General features: G+C 45.9%; 1 protein-coding gene across 29 annotated transcripts in view; it reads right to left on the bottom strand.

Moving 5' to 3' along the window:
- NMNAT2 (nicotinamide nucleotide adenylyltransferase 2) overlaps positions 1-21,083 on the bottom strand; it is a 208,432-nt gene that overhangs the window by 27,503 nt on the left and 159,846 nt on the right. For all 29 annotated transcript variants that reach the window (XM_081492515.1, XM_081492519.1, XM_081492508.1 and 26 more), the window contains 6 exons: positions 10,467-10,555; positions 9,601-9,668; positions 7,332-7,410; positions 3,643-3,769; positions 2,312-2,392; positions 1,134-1,178 (listed from right to left, as the gene is read on the bottom strand). In XM_081492515.1, coding sequence (XP_081348641.1) covers positions 1,134-1,178; positions 2,312-2,392; positions 3,643-3,769; positions 7,332-7,410; positions 9,601-9,668; positions 10,467-10,555 — 489 coding nt within the window. The remainder of the gene's footprint in view (positions 1-1,133; positions 1,179-2,311; positions 2,393-3,642; positions 3,770-7,331; positions 7,411-9,600; positions 9,669-10,466; positions 10,556-21,083) is intronic.

Genomic DNA, 21,083 nt, shown 5'->3' with positions numbered 1-21,083 from the left:
TCCCTAGAATGGAGGCCTGGAGTATCTTTGCAGCTGGAAGCTGAAGATTGAGCATGCCCACTGGACACCTGGCTGCCTCCCATCCTAGCATCACGGAGATGATACCCTGGCCCCCTGCCTCCCTTCCTCCTCAACCATCTCTATTGGTTCAAGGTTGGAAATGGGAAACCTGAGAAATGGCAGTGTGTGTGTGTTAGTCGCTCAGTCGTGTCCAACTCTTTGTGACCCCATGGATTGTAGCCCGCCAGGCTCCTCTGTCTACGGGATTCTCCAGGCAAGAGTACTGGAGTGGTTCACTGTTTCCTTTTCCAAAATGGCATTAGTGGGCCCCAGAGTCAAAAGAATGAGGGCTAGACCTTCAGCTCTCCTGCAGAGTTGAATTTGGGTTTGTAGGAGATAGAGACCCAAAGATGGATATTCTCATCCATGCTGAGTCCTTTGGGGACTTCCAGTTGTCATTGACCCTCCTTGTCACCTGGGACCTGTAGCAGCTCCAGCTCCATTCTCGTTGTCCATCTGTACTTTTCCAGCTTCAGACACTTCTGTCTCTAACCTATTCTGGAACCTCGGGAAAATGTGCTCCCTGGCTTGTTTCCTAGGGTTGCTCAGGACTCATATCACTTCTAGGTGAGTCAGTGCTCTCCCATCCTGACAGCTCCGTGTAACCACCCTCCACCTGCTCTGGCCTGAGGTCTTTACTGCCTTCACACAGTCAGGGCCTTAGTGTCCACCCAAGGCTGTGGCGGAGATCATAGACATGGCTCCAAGCACTGGAACTCTCTGCTGAGGAAGGTAGGGGATCTTCTGCGGGCACGGTGTTGCAGGCAAGAGAAGAATCTCTCGCTGGCAATGAACTCAACTTCCATGTCTTTTGGATGAGATGCAGATGCTCTGAAGGGAAAACTGCCCACCGACCCCATCCTACCTCCTGGGAATCTGCTGGAGTCCAGTTGGGAGATGGTATAGGGGAGATAACTAAGAATATGCTCTTAGCTTGAGAGCAATTAATTACCCTTCCAAGAGCAGACCCTGCTGCAAACACCCCTCAGGGGTTGCAAGCCTCTCCCCTCCCTCACTGTGCCCGTTTGGAGGCAGGAGGCCTCGAACGATCCTGCTTCCCCAGCCCCACTCACCGATCTCCTCATACCGCATCACTGTGCCCAGGTTGGCATTCTCATCTAAGGAGGCAAGAGGAAATGTAGAAGCATCAAGGGACCAGCTTCCTGGTACCTGACTCTCAATCTGCCCTAGGGGCTTCTCAGAGGGAGAACGCGGGCTGGGATGGGTGGGTGCCAGTAGGGACATTTTATAAATGGAGAGCAGGGTCCAGCTTGAAATGGAGAGGGAATGCTTCCTCAGGCTCCAGGGCAGGACTCACTGTCCTGGGAATTCAGAACTAGACCGCCTGGCCGGGTAGCCAGTGATGGACACAGAGGCACTCACGCCGAGCACCTTCTGTTTCCTTCTGCATTGGGGTGGGAGGAAGCTGGCCACAAGAGCAGCATCCTCAAACCTAGGGAGACAGTTGGCAGAGTCACAGGAGGTGGCCCTCTCTTGTTCAGGGTTACCTGGTTCAGAGAACAAGCAAAACTGAGCACGCTGAGATTTTTCATATGGCAGAAGGCAAAGCCCCAGGAAGATGTGATAGAGACAGGGGCTTTGCCATGGGCGCTGAAGGGGCGCCCCGCATCGGGCCACGGTATGCACAGCACCACAGACGTGACACCCTGGTCCCCTGCCTCCCTTCCTCCTCAACCATCTCTGTTGGTTCAAGGTTGGAAGTCGGAAACCTGAGAAATGGCAGTAGTCGGCCCCAGACTCAAAAGAATGAGGGCTAGACCTTCAGTTCTCCTGCAGAGTTGAATTTGGGTTTGTAGGAGAAAGAGATCTAAAGGTGGATATTCTCATCCATGCTGAGTCCTTTGGGGAGCAGCCAAAAAAAAAATGGAGAAAATTAAGAAAAGGGCGTGTGTGTTCTTAGCCTCTCAGCAGAATACTGACATGAGCAGAGCCGGGAGGGCCTGAGAGGGGCCATTGTTGCCCCTGAGAACTCTCAGGTGGGTGGACACATTCCGTGCAGGGAGGGACCAGCACAGCCCAAAGAAGGAAGGTGAGGCAGGAGATCTCCGGAGCCCCAGGCCAGGATGGTCACATCCTTGGGCTCCCATCACAGATGGGTTCTGCAGGCCCGGTGACATCTATTCTCTCTCAATCATTGCTCTGTAAGTGCTCAGGCCACAGCAGGTGCTAGGGGTGTCTGCTGCATGGAAGAGGGAGGAGGGATAGAAAAAGAGGGGGGCTGCTCCCTTACCCACAAAGGTGAAGCGCTCCACTGGCGGGCGGACACAGCAGATCCGGCTCAGGCTTTCTCCCACCTTTCCCAGGATCTTGGCTACGGGAGAGAGCAAGACAGACAGGGACAGACAGGGAGGACCACTCATAACTCACAGTCTCATCAGCCCCGCCTTTGGGCCCCTGGAAACAATGGGGCTGCATGGAGAGGTGGGGATTTGGTCATGGGGGGCAGAAGGAGGGTGGAGAGAAAGAACAGAAATGTGATGGCCCCCTTCCTGCTTCTCATTTCCAGTCCAAGGAACAAGTATTCTGAGCCCTAGAGCGGAATCTATTTTCTGGTGGTGTTTATGACAGTGTTGAAAAATTGGAAAATAAAGAAGAATGTATATTAAAAGGAAAATAAGTATCCATAATTCTACCGCTAGAGATAACTGCCACTAAAGTAGTCGCATATTATTTATTTTCTTCCATTTTTATTATGCATACTATGCAGGTATATCTTGTTGTTGTTGAGTCGTTAAGTCGTGTCCGGCTCTTGCAACTCCACAGACTGTAGCCCAGCAGGCTCCTCTGTCCATGGAACTCTCCAGGCAAGAATACTGGTGTGGGTGGCCATGCCCTCCTCCAGGGGATCTTCCCGACCCAGGGATTGAACCCGAGTCTCCTGTGGCTCCAGCATTGCAGGTGGATTCTTTACCAATGAGCCACAGGGGAAGGTCTTTGAGCTGTGTAACCTTTGGCAAATCACTTACCTTCTCTGGAGCTGTTTTCTCTTCGTAAGTGGGAATATAATATCTATATCACAGAATTACTGTATTAAATGAGAACCTATGTAACGCACAGAGCACTGTGCAAGCAGACACTACTAGGTGTTGGGTAGGTGCTGGGGGCCCTTGAAGGGATGGCTGAAGGTGGCTGGGGGGTTGGGGTTAGGGGCTGGCAGCAGACTGCCTGGGTTTGACTTCTGTCCCTGCTTACTTCTTACCGTGTGACCTTGGCAGGATGCGCAACCTCCTTAGAAAAGGCAGAGAAAAATGTTCGCTTTGGTACCTTTAATTCCCAGTTAAGGCAGTCATATTTATGTTAAAATACATACCATCAACCCCTGTCTCTCTCTGTCCCTGAATCTGTCTCTATCACTGTGATTATTTCTCTTTGATGCTGTTTCTTACGGGTTCTCAAAGCATGGTCCCTGGACCATTGACTTTTTAAAAATGCAAATTCTCTTCCTTCTCCCAGACCTACTGAATCAAGTTCTGGGACAGCGCTTAGTGATCTGGATTTTAACAAGAACTCCAGGCGATTCTGAAGTTCGAGAGCCTCTGCTCTACACCAGCGTTCCCCTACCTGCGGTGGGCTTGCTTGGCGCGTTGTTGTTCTGGTAGATGGGCTGGGAGGTCTCATTTCGGGGCTGTCCGATCACAGGTGTCATGGAGGGTGTGTTGACGTTAGAGAGGATGCAGCCAGTCACCCGCTGTGGGAGGAGGAAGAGCACAGTCGGTGAAGTCTTTTCCGGTTATCCCCAAACACTCGTCTGCTCGGCCATCATGGTGAGGTGTCCCAGAGCTGAGAAAGAGGACTGGGGAGGGTTCAGGGCCCTAGCCGTGCCTTAAGATCACACTAGGCTGGCAGGAGGCGAGATGGCTCCACGGGAAATGCATGGGATGAGTCGTTGAACAGACCTGGGGTCAAGTTTGAGCTCTGCCCCCTTCTGGCTGCATGACCTTGGATAGTTACCTTACCTGGTCTTGAATCTCAGCTCAAGTGCCTCACCGACAACGGCAACAGAGCCGTCTCTCTGGGTTGTGGCGGGCTTACACGAGTGACCATACATGGAGCGCCTTTAGAACATCTGGCACATGGCAGACATTGCGCACATGTTGTGACCTTCTGCAGAATGCGCGTGCCTTTCCCACCTGCTTCATGGGACTCAAAATGAGGTCATGTCTGCAGAAGGGCTGTGCAAGCTCGGGAAAGGTCACATAAACACCAGGCGCTATCACCACCTGCTGCCTCTCCAGGCCAGAGATGCCAGCGATAGGGCCAGGCCGGGGAGCGGTGCCAGGCCAGAGATGCCAGCGACAGGGCCAGGCTGGGGAGCGGTGCTGGGTGGAGCAGGATGTCTGTGCTGCAGGAAGGGGGAGGCAGGGCTCTGGGAACTCTGCGCCTGCTCAGAGTGTAAATACACATTCCAGAGCCCAACGGAAATGCTCTGTGTATTATCCATTGTCCTGTGTTATCTGGCCTGCTGCTTCTCTTAGTGCCACAGCAAACACAGAGCTGATAACGCAGCATTCTTCACAGCTGACCCAGAAACAAACCCCCCCCACCCCGCCCCCAGCCTTGGCCCATGGTGGGGTGGAACAGCAGCTTCTGGGCCACAGAAAAACAAAGGATGAATTTTCAATCTGCTGAGCTTCACAGGGCTGTTGCTTATTCAAGGTCCCTTCCCTGAGAGCCAGCTTCCCCTTAACCCTGGCCCATCACCCTTTCTGGATTACTGAGTCCCTCTGCTGGAAGGCTTCCCCAGTGGCTCAAATGTAAAGAATCTGCCTGCCAAGAAGGAGATGCAGGTTTGACTCCCTGGGTTTGGGAGATCCTCTGGAGGAGGAAATGGCAACCCACTCCAGCACACAGGCTACCAGGGGACCCCCAGGTCCCAGGGCTGGAGTGACCCTCCAAAGGCATCTTCCACACGCCACCCTGGAGGCAGAGTGGCACAGGAGTCTTTCTGAGCCCTGGAAGGGCAGGCGTTGATCTTGTGGGCTGACTTGTCACTTCTGTGATGGGAGACAGGCACGAGAGTATCCTGCTGCATCTGGGAGCCAGCTGAGGTTGGGGGCCACGGGATCATCTCAGCCTGCTTTGTGGGATTCTCTAGCTGGCTGTGGCTGGTCGAGTGGAAGGGACAGCCTGCCTCCCTTCTATTATGATTTCACCTTCAGAAAAGAAAAACGCCACATTCTCAGTCTGGGAGCTGAGGAATGTGTTCCTCTTGCTGCACGCATCATTAGTCCCATTCGACTTGTTCTGTGCTGGAGAAGAAACGTGCTGGCCACCTGCCCCGCTCTGCCCTCCAGAGGCTCCCACATTCTCACAGCCTTGCCTCGCCTATTAAGCCCCGTGTCTATCCCTCTGACAGGTCCACTTTCCATGCCAGGAACACCGGCCTGATGTTGGGACCGGGGAGACCGGGAGTTACCAGCAGCTCCAAGCTCCTGCTCCTGCTCCAAGGCAGGGGGCCATCAGGACTGACATTCTCGGCTGGCTTGTGACCATCACTCAACAGCTGTGGCTCCTGGCCAAGCATCTCAGGCCCAGACTGATGCCTCTGGGCATGAGTAACAGAGGGAGGGTTCGGGAAGCCCAGACATTTAGACAGCAAAACAGCAGCCAGGCTTTCTGGCTGGCAGAGCCGAGGCTCAGGAATGCCTGCAGGGTCCCTGATTCCTCATCCCATCATGCAGCCTGAGGCTCCTGGTGACTGAAAGGAGCGCAGCCCCCCAGCACCACCCCCAGCTGACCTGTAGTGTGAGAAATAAGCTTCTGTGAAGCCACTGAGATCTGAAGGATATTTGTGTGTTCTTAGTCTGTTCTGACGGATACATCCTTATACAGTCAGACAGGACGTCTTTTATTACTGCTGTTGTTGAGACCAGCCCAGAGGAGCAGGCCAGGGCTACCTTGTCCTGTCGAAGGGACCAGGAAAGACTCAGGATGTCTGCGAAGGGTTCTCAAAGCAGAAAGAATGGGGTTGGGTTTTCTTCAACTTAATAGATGAAGCACCAGCCAGCTTGTCCTTTCTACTCCTTTTGCTCTTTACTCTCTGAATGGTCTAGAGTACCAAGTCCACGTCTGTTCAAATAAAACGGGTGGAGTGGGGGTGGGGGGTGGTTGAGGCCACTGACAGCTCCCCAAGGAGAAGGTTCTGACAGGCCCTCTGACAGTGAACACAGATGGAATGGGGGCGCTCCCTGTGTCAGGATGATGCCACTCTGATCACTGTTTGGGGCGAGGGGAGGGCTCTGCATCAGGACCAGTGGAGGCGAGCAGGAAGCTCTGCATCTTGTCTCGGTGGGCCGGGCTTCTTGCCATCAATGGCTCTGCTTTTCACCCTGTCATGGTGGAGTTGATGGGTTGGCATCCTTCTGTGAGGGGTACTTTCTGCACATGCCAACTGGTGCTGCTGGCTGGCGTAGAACATGTGCTTACCTAGCAACCAGCTCTTCGGTCACTGCACCCAGCCACAAGCCCCAGGCAGCTGTCAGTGTGGGCTAGGCAGTCACTGTGTGTCCTAAGATACCCTGGTTCACCTCTCTGTGCTTCCTTGTTGTCGTTATTTAGGCACTAAGTCGTGTCTGACTCTTTGTGACCCTATGGATTGTTGTCCACCAGGATCCTCTGTTCATGGGATTACCCAGGCAAGAATATTGGAGTGGTTTGCCATTTCCTCCTCCAGGAGATCTTCCCCACCCAGGGATCGAACCCCCGTCTCTTGCATTGGCAGGCGGATTCTTTAGCACTGAGCCAAGTCGGAAGCCCACGCTTCCTTTTACCCACAAATAAATCAGAGGGGAGAACACACTGTGCGTGGACTCCTGTGAGGAGGAGAGTGTGCCTGATGCGCAGTGCCTGCAGCTGTGCAGTAGTGCAGCCCTGGCATAGCATGGGGTAAGAGGACCGATGGGTCCTCCGGAGGTGCGGTAGGAGGACCTGGCCACTTGTACCTCCACCCAGCGCTCCTCTCTCTTCATTCTCTCATCGCTTTCTGAAGTTTCCCAGCTGCGGCCTTCTGAATCCTGCCTTGAACTTGCTGCCAGGAGATAAAAACTGCCCCCAGTCATATTCAGGAGGAGGACAAGGCAGAGAGCAGGCTCTGGGGCTGCTCTGGGTTCCCAGTTTCACTGCCCTCCTGGGTGCTGCTCAGAGCCTGGTCTCCCCACGGCTGACAGAGAAGCTGGAAACAACAGGGGCAGTCCACCTTTCCCGGGCCACCCGGCTTCTGTGGGCACTGGCCCGGAGCCCGGCCCACTCACCTTCATGAGGTCCCGATGGTGTTCGAGGACGCTGCAGGTCGTCTGCCAGGTGTCCTGGTAGCACTCCCATGGGTCCACCCTGACGATTGGAAAGACAAATTTCCCCTGGTTTCCATTCTCACCCTCTTCACTTATTGGTTCCTTCCAAAGGCATAGCTCAAAAAGCTTATGCAGACTTGGTTATACCGTACACTTAGATCTCAAATCAAATAAAACATGAGCTTGCAATACCTTCCTGAGCCTCAGTTTCCCCTCTGTAAAATGAGAGGAAAATGCTACAGGCTTACATGAATCGATGCTGGCACTGATCTGGCTGGGTTTAATACCAGCACCAGACCCTCCCAACTGTGGGGCTTTGCGTAAGTTATGTGATTTTTGGTGCTCACTTTCCCCATTTGTAAAACGAGAATAACAACAATAACTTTCCTGTGGAGTTATTAAAAGGGGTCAATGAGTTGTACATGCAAAGGGCTTAGAATAGCATCTTGCTCTCATTCTGGGGAATTCTCTTCTGGGCCTTATAGGATTCTGATAAGAATGAAATGAGCCAGGCCCTCATCATGTGGTGACTGCAGGTACCTGAACTGGGGGAAATGCCTGTGTTGGCCTCTGCGTGCGTTGGGGTGTCCGGTGGGCATGGAGGTAGGTGCGGCAGCCACACAGGAAGGCACAGTCCCCGGACCGGCCACTCCTGCCGCATGCGGGATGTGAAGTGAGCCGGGACCCAGGCCCAGAAGGAGGCAGCACTCGGGCTTCATTACCAACTTAACAAGCTGCTAAACTGGGACGTTTCTCAAACACGTTGTTAGTAGTTGAGCATTCCGTCACCTCCTACCAGGCAGCACAACTAGGGTTCCCAGAGACGAGACCTCACGAACTGAAAACCCTCAGAGACCAGGCTTGCCCTGAGCCTGACCCCCTCAGATCCCTGACCTGAGACGGGCATCCTCTCTGAGATGGGCAGACCCTGGACCTGGCTGAACAGCTTCCCCGGTGCTCAGGGGCTCTGTGGGTCCAGTCCCCATCTTCAGAGCTAGCTCCGACCTCTCTGGTGACCTCAATTCTCAAAATTCTGATGTTCCCAGCCCCTGGAGCAGTGCAGTACATGCTCAGTAAATACGTGTTGAAGGAATGAGGGAATTATTTCAGAGTCTTCTGATCACAGACAAGGAGTAACCGTCTCCTGTCCCACACTTCCCCCACTGGACCCGTCTTTCCCCTGAGATCATGCCGGGCAGAGCTAAGAGGCTTCGCTTCTACCCAGACTTGACCACAGATGCGCTTTCCTCTCAAGCTCCTTGACTTCTCCTGAGCCGTCGCCTGACCTCACCTCTATCTTGGGGCGGTGGTGGGTGGGTGAGGGGGGGGATGGGAAAGTCTATAAAGGGCATGCGCTGCTCCCACAAATCACTGCACACAAATGGCACAGATCACCGTTTAACTGTCATCTTTGCTTCCCTTCACTGCTCTCATTTCCGCCCACCCCATCTCTCCCCCGCTAATTCTCTGCAGCCCTCATTCTGAGGTCAGCGGCCCTTCATTTCCTTCCTTTCATGGAAACCTCTAGGTGCTGCTTATTCTTTCATGAGGGGGGAATTACGGTACACATGGTGTGTCATTATTTTTTTTTAATCATCATCTTCTCATGCAAATTATAACTGTAGGAGCTTTGGGGAGCATAATTAGCATAATTAGTGGAAGCCTGCTTTAATTACACCGCCAGCTCAGCGGATAATGGTGTCTGCCATCTTAGCGAGGGGACTGTCCAGGGACCCTCTGAAGGAAAGGCCGTGTGCAGTCATACCCCCAACACACACCTCTGTCCCACCCTTGGCGCAGGGCCCTAGGGAGCCTGAACAGGAGTGGAAAACAGCCAAGGCCAGGAACCTTCCCTGAAAGGTAGTGAGAGCTCATGGAAGTGAGTGGGGATGGAAGCGGAGAGGCATTTTGAGTTTTCTGGCCCTGCTCCACCCCAATCCCCATGATATTGTTGAAAACTCTGAGCAGACCCTTGAGTCCACAGATGCCAGAGCAGATGAAACACTGAAAGCTCCCTCTAGTTTCACGGGCTCCATGGCTTGGCTAAAAAACAAGTCATCAGTTAGGCCACCCCAAAATGTTTACATGATTATCGCCTGCATGGGGCTAATATCTCCCCATGCCCCCCACTCCTATGGGGTCCAAACTGCTGTGGGGACCCTTCCTCTTTTCCACCCAGCCCCAGGGAGTCCCAGGGCTGCCCTCTTTGGCATCCTCAGGCCCACCCTACCTGATCCAGTCGGAATTCTGGACAGCCAGCTGACACATGATGAGACGGTGCCGGCTCGACACAAGACCCTGGGAAGCAACAGAGTGATCGCTGAGAGGCCAGCCCTGCCCCCCACAGCCTCCCCAAGGTGCCATCCCAAGCCTGCCCGCTATAAAAGTGCAGCATTTTTCAGGACTGACAGAGAATGAGAGTGGGAGCCCTCCACATGTCCACCGGCCACACACAGGCATGGAGTGGATGTGCCGGAGTGGGGAGAAGAGAAAGAAGGGAGGGTGTGAGTGGTATGCTCCCCTCCCATCAGAGTCAGAAGTGAGTCTCCACCGACGGACGAAGCAGCCAGGGTGCGCCCAGCAGAGATGAGAGAGACTACATGGCAAGCGGGGCCTGGGGTCTCCCGGCTCCATCGGGCTGGGTGACCTCCCCGGAGCCCACCAAGTTGTATCTGAGGGAGGAGGTGAAGGACTGGGACAGCATCCAGATTTTCCGGGATGTGGGACAGGGAGGAAGGGAAAGGGAACATGAATTGTAAGTCAGATTATAAGAGACAGAGGCCTTTTCTCGTAAAATCCCAGGAAAGATTGCCCAGCCCATAACCAGCCACCAGTCTGGCATCCTTGGCCCTCAGCAGGTGGGCCAGCTCCTCTTCTAACTCGTTCTGACTGGGCCTGGGCATGGGCAGCTGTTTGTCCCAGCTGCTGTCCAACTCCCACTGGCTCAGGTCTCACTGTGGTCCAGAGATGGGAAGCAGGACACCTTTTGCATTTCTAAGAATCACAGCAGAGATGGCAGTGGGGCAGTTTTACACCAGTGGCATCATCAGGTCAGGAAGAGGGGTTAGGAAGGATGGAGACAAAGGAGAAACCCACCTGTTTTCCATAGGAGTCGTGGACAGGAGAGACGATCCCGCCAATGACAATAAACCTTCCAGTTTTGTGCAGATAATCCCTGGCTCTTTCTAATTAAGAGAAGAAAACCTCACATTATAAAGAGGAAATGTGTGGATTAAAGGTGATCGTTGAAATCAATATCTTTGCTCTGTAAGGCTATATTTCCCATCTTTCTTGCCATTTAAATGGAAAGTGCCGACTTTCAAAGCAAACCTGGGTGATTCAAAAGATGCTGGAACCAGATTTCAGCTCCCAAGGCAAAATGATTTAGAACTCAAGGGGATTAATCCAGGTTTAAAGGTCCAGTGCTGGATGAGTTTAGAGAGATTTAAAACAAGCACCTCCCTCAAAGCAACCGATTGGAATTTACCACTATGATCACTAGCAGAAATTATTCCAAAGCGGAGGAGTCATTTTTAAAAAAGAAAAAAGAAGAACCTTCTTATAATATGAAAGGTGGGCTGATTGCTTCATCTAGTTATTCAGAAGAGGAAATCCACCAAAACAAATTTCAAGGGCCTTCTAGGTAAATAGGGAGAATTAACAATCAGACCAGAAAACTGTCATTACAGTTGGTTGAGAAAAGTTCAACCAAAGAAAAGCTCCCCCCCTTTTTTTTCTGCTGAAAAGAATCTGTGATGTTGCTTTTTCAAATTTACCAGACAAGCCCAATTTCATTTTCATGAGTCAATACAGCTAATTAAGAAGGGATGAAGGTTTTTGGTTCTGTCTTTCTTCTAGGGCAGCTCATTGTATAAATCCAACAGCATGGAGCATCCAGAGCTGAGGGAAGGAGGCATGGATTTACTGAATAGGTGAGGGAGTCTGTAAGGGGCCAGGGGCTTGGGTAGCAGAACTGGCTGTGTAGTTTACAAGCAAGGTTCCGGGATTACCTTGCTGGCTCTCTTCCAACTTAAAAATAAGTCGTCTCATCAGCCTGCGTGCTGCAACTACTGAGCCATACACTCTAGAGACTGCACTCTGCAAGTAGAGACGTCTACACATTGCAATGAAGAAGACCTGGCACAACCCAAATTAAAAAAAAAAAAAAATTGTACCTTCTCTGTGGTCTCTTTAAAAACTAATAATAATTAAAAAAAAATAAGCCTTATCACATTTGCTTTTTCCTTCTTTCAATATGAAATCTTGGAGTTTTTTTTTAAAGAAATCTTTTAAAAAAATAATAGTAAACTTTATTTTTTGGCATAGTTTTAGATGTACAGAATAAATGAGCAGATAGTACACAGAGTTCTATGTATTCAATCCCCCATCTTTTGACCTCCCCCACACCCCACTTCCCCTATTATATCCATATACAACCTTGCACTTGTGTGGTATAACTGTTACATTTGATGGGCCTGTGTTGACTCATTATTATTAACTACAGGCCATAGTTTACATTGAGATTCACTCTTTGTGTTGTAAGGTTCTATGGCTTTTGACAAATGCATAATGACATGTGTCCATATTACAGTTTCATAGAGAATAGTTTCTCCCCCTGACAATTCACTGTGCTGTGCCTATTCATCTCTCTCCCTCCCCATTGCCACTGGTAACCATTGATCTTTTTACTCTCTCCGTAGTTCTTCCTTTTCCAAAATGCCAAATAGTTGGAACCATACAGCATGTAGCCTCTTTAGACAGACTTCTTTCACTTAGCGATTTGTATTTAAGGTTCCTCCAGGTCTTTCCCTGGTCTGATAACTCATGTCTTTTTATTGCTGAATAATAATCCATTGTCTGGACATACCACAGTTTGTTTATTCATTCACTAACTGAAGGTCATCTTGATTGCTTTCAGTTTTCATGGATTATGAATAAAGCTGATGTTACAATCATGTGTAGATTTTTGAGTGAACATACATTTCAACTCAGGCAAACATTTAGAAGTGTGATTGTGGGAACATATGGTAAAAGTATGTCTAATTTTGTAAGAAACTACCAAATTGTCTTTCAAAGTGGGTGTGCAATTTAGCATTCCCGCCAGCAATGAATGAGCGTTCCTGTTGCTCCACCAGCATTTAGTATTACCAGTTTTGTTTTCCTATTTAAACCATTCTAACAAGTGTGCCACTTTTGTCTTTTAAAAGATGACTGATATTATTTCACTAATTTCCAAATCTTACTTTGAGGTCAAGGATAAACTGAGGACCCTGTAACAAAACCTTTTTAATATCTGAATAAATTCTTTAGCCTCCCCTCTTCCCTTTGCCCTTTATACCCGTCTTCCTTAGGATCATTTTTGTATGGCCTTTGGCTATCACAGATCCTGTGCTGCAATAAGCCAGACATTCTTTCCTCTCCCTGTCTTACAGAAAGTGTCCTCTCTTTACTCTCCACTTTCCCAAGTTTTTTGTTTGAAGCTCAGCTCTACCTCACGTCCGGCATGCCTGCCCTGGCAACATCCCCCTTTGCTGGACTTACTGACCTACCAGCACCCTGATCACCCTGTTTAAGGACCTGGTCCAGAAATTGTTTCTGAAAGTGTATGTCTTTGCTCTTCTGTACTGAATTCTTCAAAGCCAGGGGACTTTGCTGTAGAGAAGAGGTCCCAAACTCATAGCCAAAGAAGACGTGCAATTAACATACATGTGAGAACAAGCTGAGAATAAGATGATTTACATTCAAACAACAACCTTGGCTTGTTCCATTGCCAACTGTGCAGGCTTAAGAAAACATATCCATGGTCTGAAAGTCGCTCAGTCTGTCTCCCATGCCAAAGACTTCTTAGGCTCTTAAGCACTCGGTACAGTGGCTTGTTCATTGAGCAATACATGTTCAACAAGTCCTCATACCTAGAAGGCTCATGTAGCCACCTTTCCTTAGGGGTTCTTTCCACTGGGCCATGTTGATCCAGAGAGCCACCCTCTGTTCCTCAGACTACACACGGGAATTTCCAAAAGAAATAGGTTGCACCAAGCAACCTCACTGCCTTAGAAAACACTACCCTTTTCCTCTAGCCAACATGAGCGGTCACTTCTCCTGGCAATTCTCCACTGCTCACTGCCTCACAAAGAAGCAATTTCTGAAAGGAACAGCCCCAACCCTAACCCTAAAAAAAGGATTCTTGATCTGAAGTAGTTAAACCCAGAAAAATCATGATGGTGATCATGCAGGCAATTCAATTCATTTAACATTTATTGAGCACAAAATACCATGATGGATGCCAGAGGGATAAGAGTGGCTTTATTTATTATTCTCCACAGGTTCACAATAATGGAAAAACAGAATGCTATACTGATGGTCTAATGAGAGACAAATTGAGTGAGTGCTGTAGCAGTGGATTTCAGTGTTGTTCGGTGGTAGTGTTTTACTATAACCCACAGTAAGAAACACATTTTATATCCTGACACAATACATACATATGTATGTTTATGCATAATTAACTGCAACAACTGTTACAATATTTTCTAGTGTATTTTATTCTAGTAGTCATAAATTTGAGTAAAAAGCTGCTCACAACCTAGGCATGTGTGGCAACCTATTGTTTGAACAACTCTATGAGACACTAGGGCAAGGGGGAGTAGGGAGAGGAGAGATAATTCTGTCTTTCCAAGGAGAATGAGAAGTTCCAGCAAATACCCAGAAATTGCACAATGTAAAGAAAGCTCATCCACTAGTTTAGTCTTAATCACTAGGGTTAGGCTGTGGGGGGCGCTGGTAGGGGTGGCGTGAGGGTGAGAGAGGGATACTGTTGGCTAAGCAAGTGGGCATCAAACGTGAGAGGGCCCTGAAAGCCAGGCCAAGGAGTGTGACTTCTATGTCACTGATTGGTCAACGTGTGTTCTGTGGACCACTTGCATCAGAATCACCAGGGAGAGGCTATTAAAATGCAGGTTTTTAGGTCTTGCTCAAGTTCTGAGTCAAAATCTCTGGGATTGAGTCTTAGTCTAGGGTTTCCCTGATAGCTTAGTTGGTAAAGAATCCATCTGCAATGCAAGAGACCTCGGTTCGAATCCTGGGTCCTGAAGATCTGCTGGAGAAGGATGGCCTACCCACTCCAGTATTCTTGGGCTTCCCATGTGGTTAAGCTGGTAAAGAATCCACCTGCAATGAGGGAGACCTGGGTTTGATCCCTGGGTTGGGAAGATCCCCTGGAGAAGGGAAGGGCTACCTACTCCAGTATTCTGGTCTGGAGAATTCCATGAACTGTATAGTCCATGGGGTTGCAAAGAGTCAGACATGACTGAGCAACTTTCACTTTCACTTTTAAAACTAGTATCCCTATTCTGATTGCTAAAGTTTGAGAACAACAGACATACATTGACAATAACCATAAGGTTGATAAGTATAGATATAGGGCATCACTGAAGGCTATTTAACATGAGGAGTGATATGCTCTGAACTAGAAGAGAAACTCACAGAACAGATAGTGAAGTGGTGAAAAATCCTACCTTAAAGGAGTCAGTCATTCCTGGCAGGAAGTTTTGGGCCAGGTGACGAGGAATAAAGGAAGAAATGTGTGTGTGCCTGCTTATTTGCTCAGTCTTGTCCGACTCTTTGTGACTCCATGGACTGTAGCCCACCAAGTTCCTCTGTTCACGGAATTCTCCAGGCAAGAATACTGGAGTGGGTTGCCATTTTCTTCTCCAGAGGATCTTCCCGACCCTGGGATCAAACCTGGGTTTCCTGCATTGCGGGTGGATTCTTTATTGTCTGAACCACCAGGGAAACCCGAAGGAAGAAGACCCATCGAAAACTTCCCAGGGAATGTTTAGGGACCATGGATTTCCTCCTCTCTCTAGACATTTTGTTTGCTTTGCCTCTGGGTCTCTACAGTTGGACGTGTCAATGTCATGTCATCAATCTTTCAGACAAGACATTTATGACTGTACTAACAGCACTAGGTTTTATACTCTGCAATTCACTTGTTGCCTTATTATCCTTTAATTTGAATGGAATGTCAGGCAAGAAAAAAACTGGAACCCAGCTAAACAAAAATGGCCAGGAGCAGATACAATTACTTTTTTTTTTCCCCATAGAGATTTTATATGATGGAAAAGTCTATCTAGTAGTATCTATTAGTAACTCAGGAACTATAATACTGTAGAAACAACACTGAACTTGGATAAGACTTCTGGATCTTGGGTAAGTCACTGAATTTCTCTGAGCCTTAAGTTTTCATATCTGTAAAATACCTCCTTTGCAAGGTTGTTATGAAGATCATATCAAATTCTGAATATGAAAAATGCATAATGCCCATGTGGTTTCATTGGAGAAGTCCAGCAAATGTTTAAAGAATTAAAACCAATGCTACTGGGACTTCCCTAGTGGCCCAGTGGTTAAGAATCTGCCTGCTAATGCAGGGGACACTGGTTTGATCCCTGGCCCAGGAAGATCCTACGTGTCATGAGGCAACTATTAATAAGACCATGCAACACAACTACTGAGCCAGTGTCCCCTAGAGCCTATGCTCTGAAACAGGAGAAGCCACTGCAACAAGAAGCCCTCATACTGGAACTAGAGAGTAGCCTCCGCTCACCACAATTAGAGGAAGCCTGTGCACAGCAACAAAGTCCAAGGGCAGCCAGAAAAACAAATGAACAAACCCCAAACCCTAATGCTACAGAAGGATCTAGTGTAAAACATGGCGACTATAATTGACTGATAAGTAAAATGATTCTAGGGCTTCCCTGGTAGCTCAGCTGGTAAAGAATCCATCTGCAATGTGGGAAACCTGACTTCGATCCCTGAGTTGGAAAGATTCCCTGCAGAAGGGAAAGGCTACCCACATCAGTATTCAACTCAATTCTGACACCATCAACCTGGAGATAGCATCAGATCCCACAGGTTAAGGGTTCAGTCTTACAAGACTGCCTCCTCCCTTTCAGATGTCAAATTCCAAGCTCACACGTTACTATGCTTCTGACCGACCAAAGGGCTACAAACTGGAGTTACCCATGATATAGTCTTTGGACTTCACATGCCAGTCACAAGTCAAGGTTGTTAACTTGTATTTCTGACCAACTGGCTATAAATTAGAGGCTCCCATGATGGCCTCCTTTATTTGATTAACTTACTAGAGCAACTCACAGAACTCAGGAAATCTGTTTACTCACTAGATGACCAATTTGTTACAAGGGATATTAAAGGATACCAATCAACAGAGATATGAAGAGATACATGTGGTGAGGTCCAGAACAAAGGAGCCTCTGTCCTCATGGAGTTTGGGGTCTCGTGGAATTGGGACATGGCGCAGTGGTATGTGGAAGCATTGTTTCCCCAACCTAGAAGATCTTTGAACCCTTTGCCTCTTGGGTTTTTAATGGAGACTTCATTATTTAGGTATGATTGATTAAATCATTGGCTATTGATGATTGATTCAGCCTCTAACCCCTATCTCTTCCCCAGAAATCAGAAGGTGGAACTAAAAGTTCCTGCCTTCTATTCTTAGTTGCTTTACAAAAGTCACCTCATCAATAGCAGCCTAGTTGTGGTGGAAAGGAACTGAGGCAAGAGACCAAGTATTAAAATAAAAGATGTTCCCATTGCTTTTGTTGCTCAGTAAAGTCCAAGAGTTTTGGGAGCCGTAAGAAAGAAACTGTGTACAAAGAGCAAATATATATGAGAAATGTACATGTGGACACCTGAATGACCACACATATATTTCTTATAAATCACTGCATTGCAATAACATGTGTTACATAATTCAAATTTGCTGAGAGAGCAGAACTTTAATGTTTTCACCAAAAAATAAATATGTGAGGTGACTGACGGACGTGTTAACTAGATGAGAGGAATCCTTTGACAATGTATACTTAAATCACCACTATGCACACTTTATCTAAAAATTGTGTATGTCAATTATACCCTAATAAAGCTGAAGTTAAAAAAAAAAATCCTAGAATTTCTCTAGATAATAGAAAAAAGAACTCTTTCCAACTCATTTTATGAAGCCAGTATTGCTCTGATATCAAAATCAGGCAAAGAGAGTACAAAATATGCAAAAATCACTAGCAAAGTATTAGCAGATAGAATCCAGTTGTATATAGAAAGAATTATACACCATGGGTAAGTGTCATGTAATCCAGAGATAGAAGGCTGTTTCAGTATTTGAAAAATCATTCAGTGTAATTCACCACATTAACAGGCTAAAGAAGGAAAACCATATGATTATATCAATTGATGCAGAAAAAAGCAGCTGACAAATTTCAGCATTCATTCCTGATAAAAACTCAGAGAAGCAGGAATAGAAGGGAACTTCTTCAATACGACAAAGAACATCCACGAAAACCTACTGCAAATATCAGACTTAAAGATGATAGACTGAATGTTTTCTTTCTAAGATCAGGAACGAGGCAAAGATGGCTACTCTTACCACTGCTGCTCAACATGGTGCTGGAAGTTTTAGTTGGCTCAGTAAAGCAAGGAAAAGAAATTAAAGACAAACAGATCAAAAAGAAAAATATCTATCTCTGTTGCGCATGGAATGAAAGTCTCATTTATAAATCCTGAAAGATCTATAAAAAACTTCTAAGAAGTAATAAGTGAGTTCTATAAGATCATAAGATAAAAGATCAACATAAGAAGGCTTGGGAAAGAACATCAAGAAAAAAAATGAGAGATGGAGAAAAGCTTTTGTATACATACATATAAATAACATGTATAATATATACATTTAAAAAAACTTAAGAATTTTTGCCTAACTTAAAAATTTATGGCATTTTGACCCTACTTGTTTGACTAAGTTTGAATAGAATTTAGGCATTTCTAATTTAAAAAAAAATATATATATATATATATGCAACAAAGGTTTACTGTATAGCAAGGGAACTACAGTCAATATCTTATAATAACTGACAATGGAAAAAATATATGTGTATGTGTAAAACTGAATCACCTTGCTGTATGACTGAAACACTGTAAGTCAACTATGCTTCAATAAAATATACATATTAAGAAAAAATCAATACAAGAAAATCAATTGCATTTCTATATGCTAGCAAAAAGTACATGGAAATTGAAATTCAAAATACAGGATGACTGGGACTTCCCTGATGCTACAGTGGTTAAGAATCCACCTTCCAATGCAGGGCACGCAGGTTCAATCCCCGGTCGGGAAACTGAGATCCCACTTGCCTTGGGGCAACTAAGTCTGCAGGACACAACTGTTGAGCCCGGGCACTCTGGAGCCCATGTGCCACAACTAGAGAGAAGCCTGCTTGCTGCAACAAAGATCCTGTGTGACACAACTAAGACCCAACGCAGCCAAATAAATAAATGAAAAAAAAAATACAAGATGACATCACCATTCAAAAATAAAATACTTAGGATTAATATAATAAAACATATATAGAATTCTGAAAGACACATGTACCCCAGTGTTCATCGCAGCAATATCTACAGTAGACAAGACATGGAAGCAACCTAGATGTCCATCAACAGATGAATGGATAAAGAAGTTGTGGTACATTTATACAATGGTCTATTACTCAGCCATAAAAGGAATGAATTTGAGTCAATTGTAGTGAGGTGGATGAACCTAGAGCCTCTTATACAGAGTGAAGTAAGTCAGAAAGAGAAAAACAAGTATCATATATTAACAAATATATGTGGAATCTAGAAAAATGGTACTGATGAACTTAGTAGAGAACGGACTTGTGGACAAAGTGGGAGAAGGTGAGGATGGGATGAACTGAGAAAGTAGCATTGACACATATACCTATCATGAGTAAAACAGACAGTGGGAAGTTACTGAGTAACACAGGGAGCCCAGCCTGGTGCTCTGTGATGACCTAGAGGGGTCATATATATATATAATTATGACTGATTCACATTGCTGTATGGCAGAAACCAATACAAAATTGTAGAGAAATTATCCACCAATTAAAAATTAAACAAAATTTAAAAAATACATAGAACTTGTACGCTAAAAACTACAAAATGCTGATGAAAGAATCACAAATAAATGTTGAGTCATACAACATAAAATGACAAACTACTCTGAAAAATAGTTTATGAAATAAAAGACTCAACATAGCAAAGATATTAATTCCCTAAATTGATATATAAATTTGATGTACTTCCTATCAAAATCTCAGCAAGGATTTCTTTTTGCATAAATGAAGACAGAATAATTCTAAAATTTATATGTAAAGGAAAAGGAGCTAAATAGTTAATACCTTTAAAAAAAGAATAATAATGTGGGAAAATCAATCTGTCCACATTTTAAATACTATTACATAACTATGGAAATCAAGTGCGAGGTATTGGCAGAGAGTTATATACAAAGGTCAATGAAATAGAATAGGGAATCTAAAAATAGCCCCATACAAGGAAGGCCAAGTGAATTTTGACAATAGCGCAAAAACAATTCAATGGAGATAGGACTATCTTTTCAATAAATGGTGCTGAAGCAACAGGACAGCCATAGACCAAAAACAAAATAAAAACAAACTGAACTTGCCCTAAATCTCATACTTTATACAAAAGTTAATTCAAAATGGACCATACAATATTGTAACTAGCCTCCAATTAAAATAAGTAACTAACTTTTTTACAAAAACAAACTGGATCACAGATTTAAATTATGTAGAATAAAAAACTATAAAATTTCCAGATGAAAATGTGAGAGAAAATCTTTGGGTCCAGGGCTTGGTGAAGACTCTTCAACAAGACACCTAAAACCGGATGCATAAAAGGAAAACAAACCACAATCAACTGGACTTTAATAAAATAAACTTTTTTTTTTCTATGAAAGACCTAACAGGATGAAAAAACAAGTTATAGGCTGGGAGAAAATGTTTGCATCCACATGTCTTAAGATTCATATTAGAACATAGAAAGGACTCAAAACTTAGTAGTGGAAAAACTAACAATCCAACTAGAAAATGGGTAAAAGACATTTCACTGACTAGGACAAATGGATGGTGAAAAAACACATGAAATGGTGTTTAATATCCCTAAGCATTAAGAAATGTAAATTAAGACCAGGAGGAGATACCCCTATTCACTAGTAGAACGGCTAAAAGAAGAAAGAATGACAATGCCAAATGCTGGTAAGGATGTGGAGAAACTGGGTTTCTGATACATTGCTGGTGGAAATGTAAAATGGCAAACTACTCTAAAAAATAGTCTGGCACTTTCTTAAAGAACTAAACTTACCATATGACTCAGCAATTGCACTCTTGGGTATTCATCCCAAAGAAATGAAAACATGTCTACACAAAAATCTGTATAGGATTGCTCATATCAGCTTTACTTATAATAACCAAATACAGTAAACAAGTAAAATAGCCTACAATTTTAGGCTAACAGTTTAGGTAAACAGTTAGACTGTGGTACATCCATACCGTGCAATAGTACATAGCAACAAAAAGGAACAAATTGATTTGAAACAAACAAAAAGGTAAAAATTGTAAATGCAACAATTGAGATAGATCAACAGCTTATCACATTGAGTGAAAAAAAAAGCCTATCTCAAAAGTTTCCATACTGTATGATTGCATTTATATAATATTCTCGGAAATTATATAGATTAGTGGTTGCCAATGGTTAGGGGTGAGGGTACAGAAAAGGGAGGTGGGAGTGACTAAGAAGCTATAGCTCTAGTCTAGGGAGATCTTTGTGGTGATGGATGAGTTCTGTATATTAACT

Source organism: Giraffa tippelskirchi, chromosome 5 (genome assembly GCF_054371585.1).
Source record: "Giraffa tippelskirchi isolate mGirTip1 chromosome 5, T2T-mGirTip1v1.2.pri, whole genome shotgun sequence".
Lineage (NCBI taxonomy): Eukaryota > Metazoa > Chordata > Mammalia > Artiodactyla > Giraffidae > Giraffa > Giraffa tippelskirchi.
This window is presented reverse-complemented; position numbering and strand designations above follow the sequence as displayed.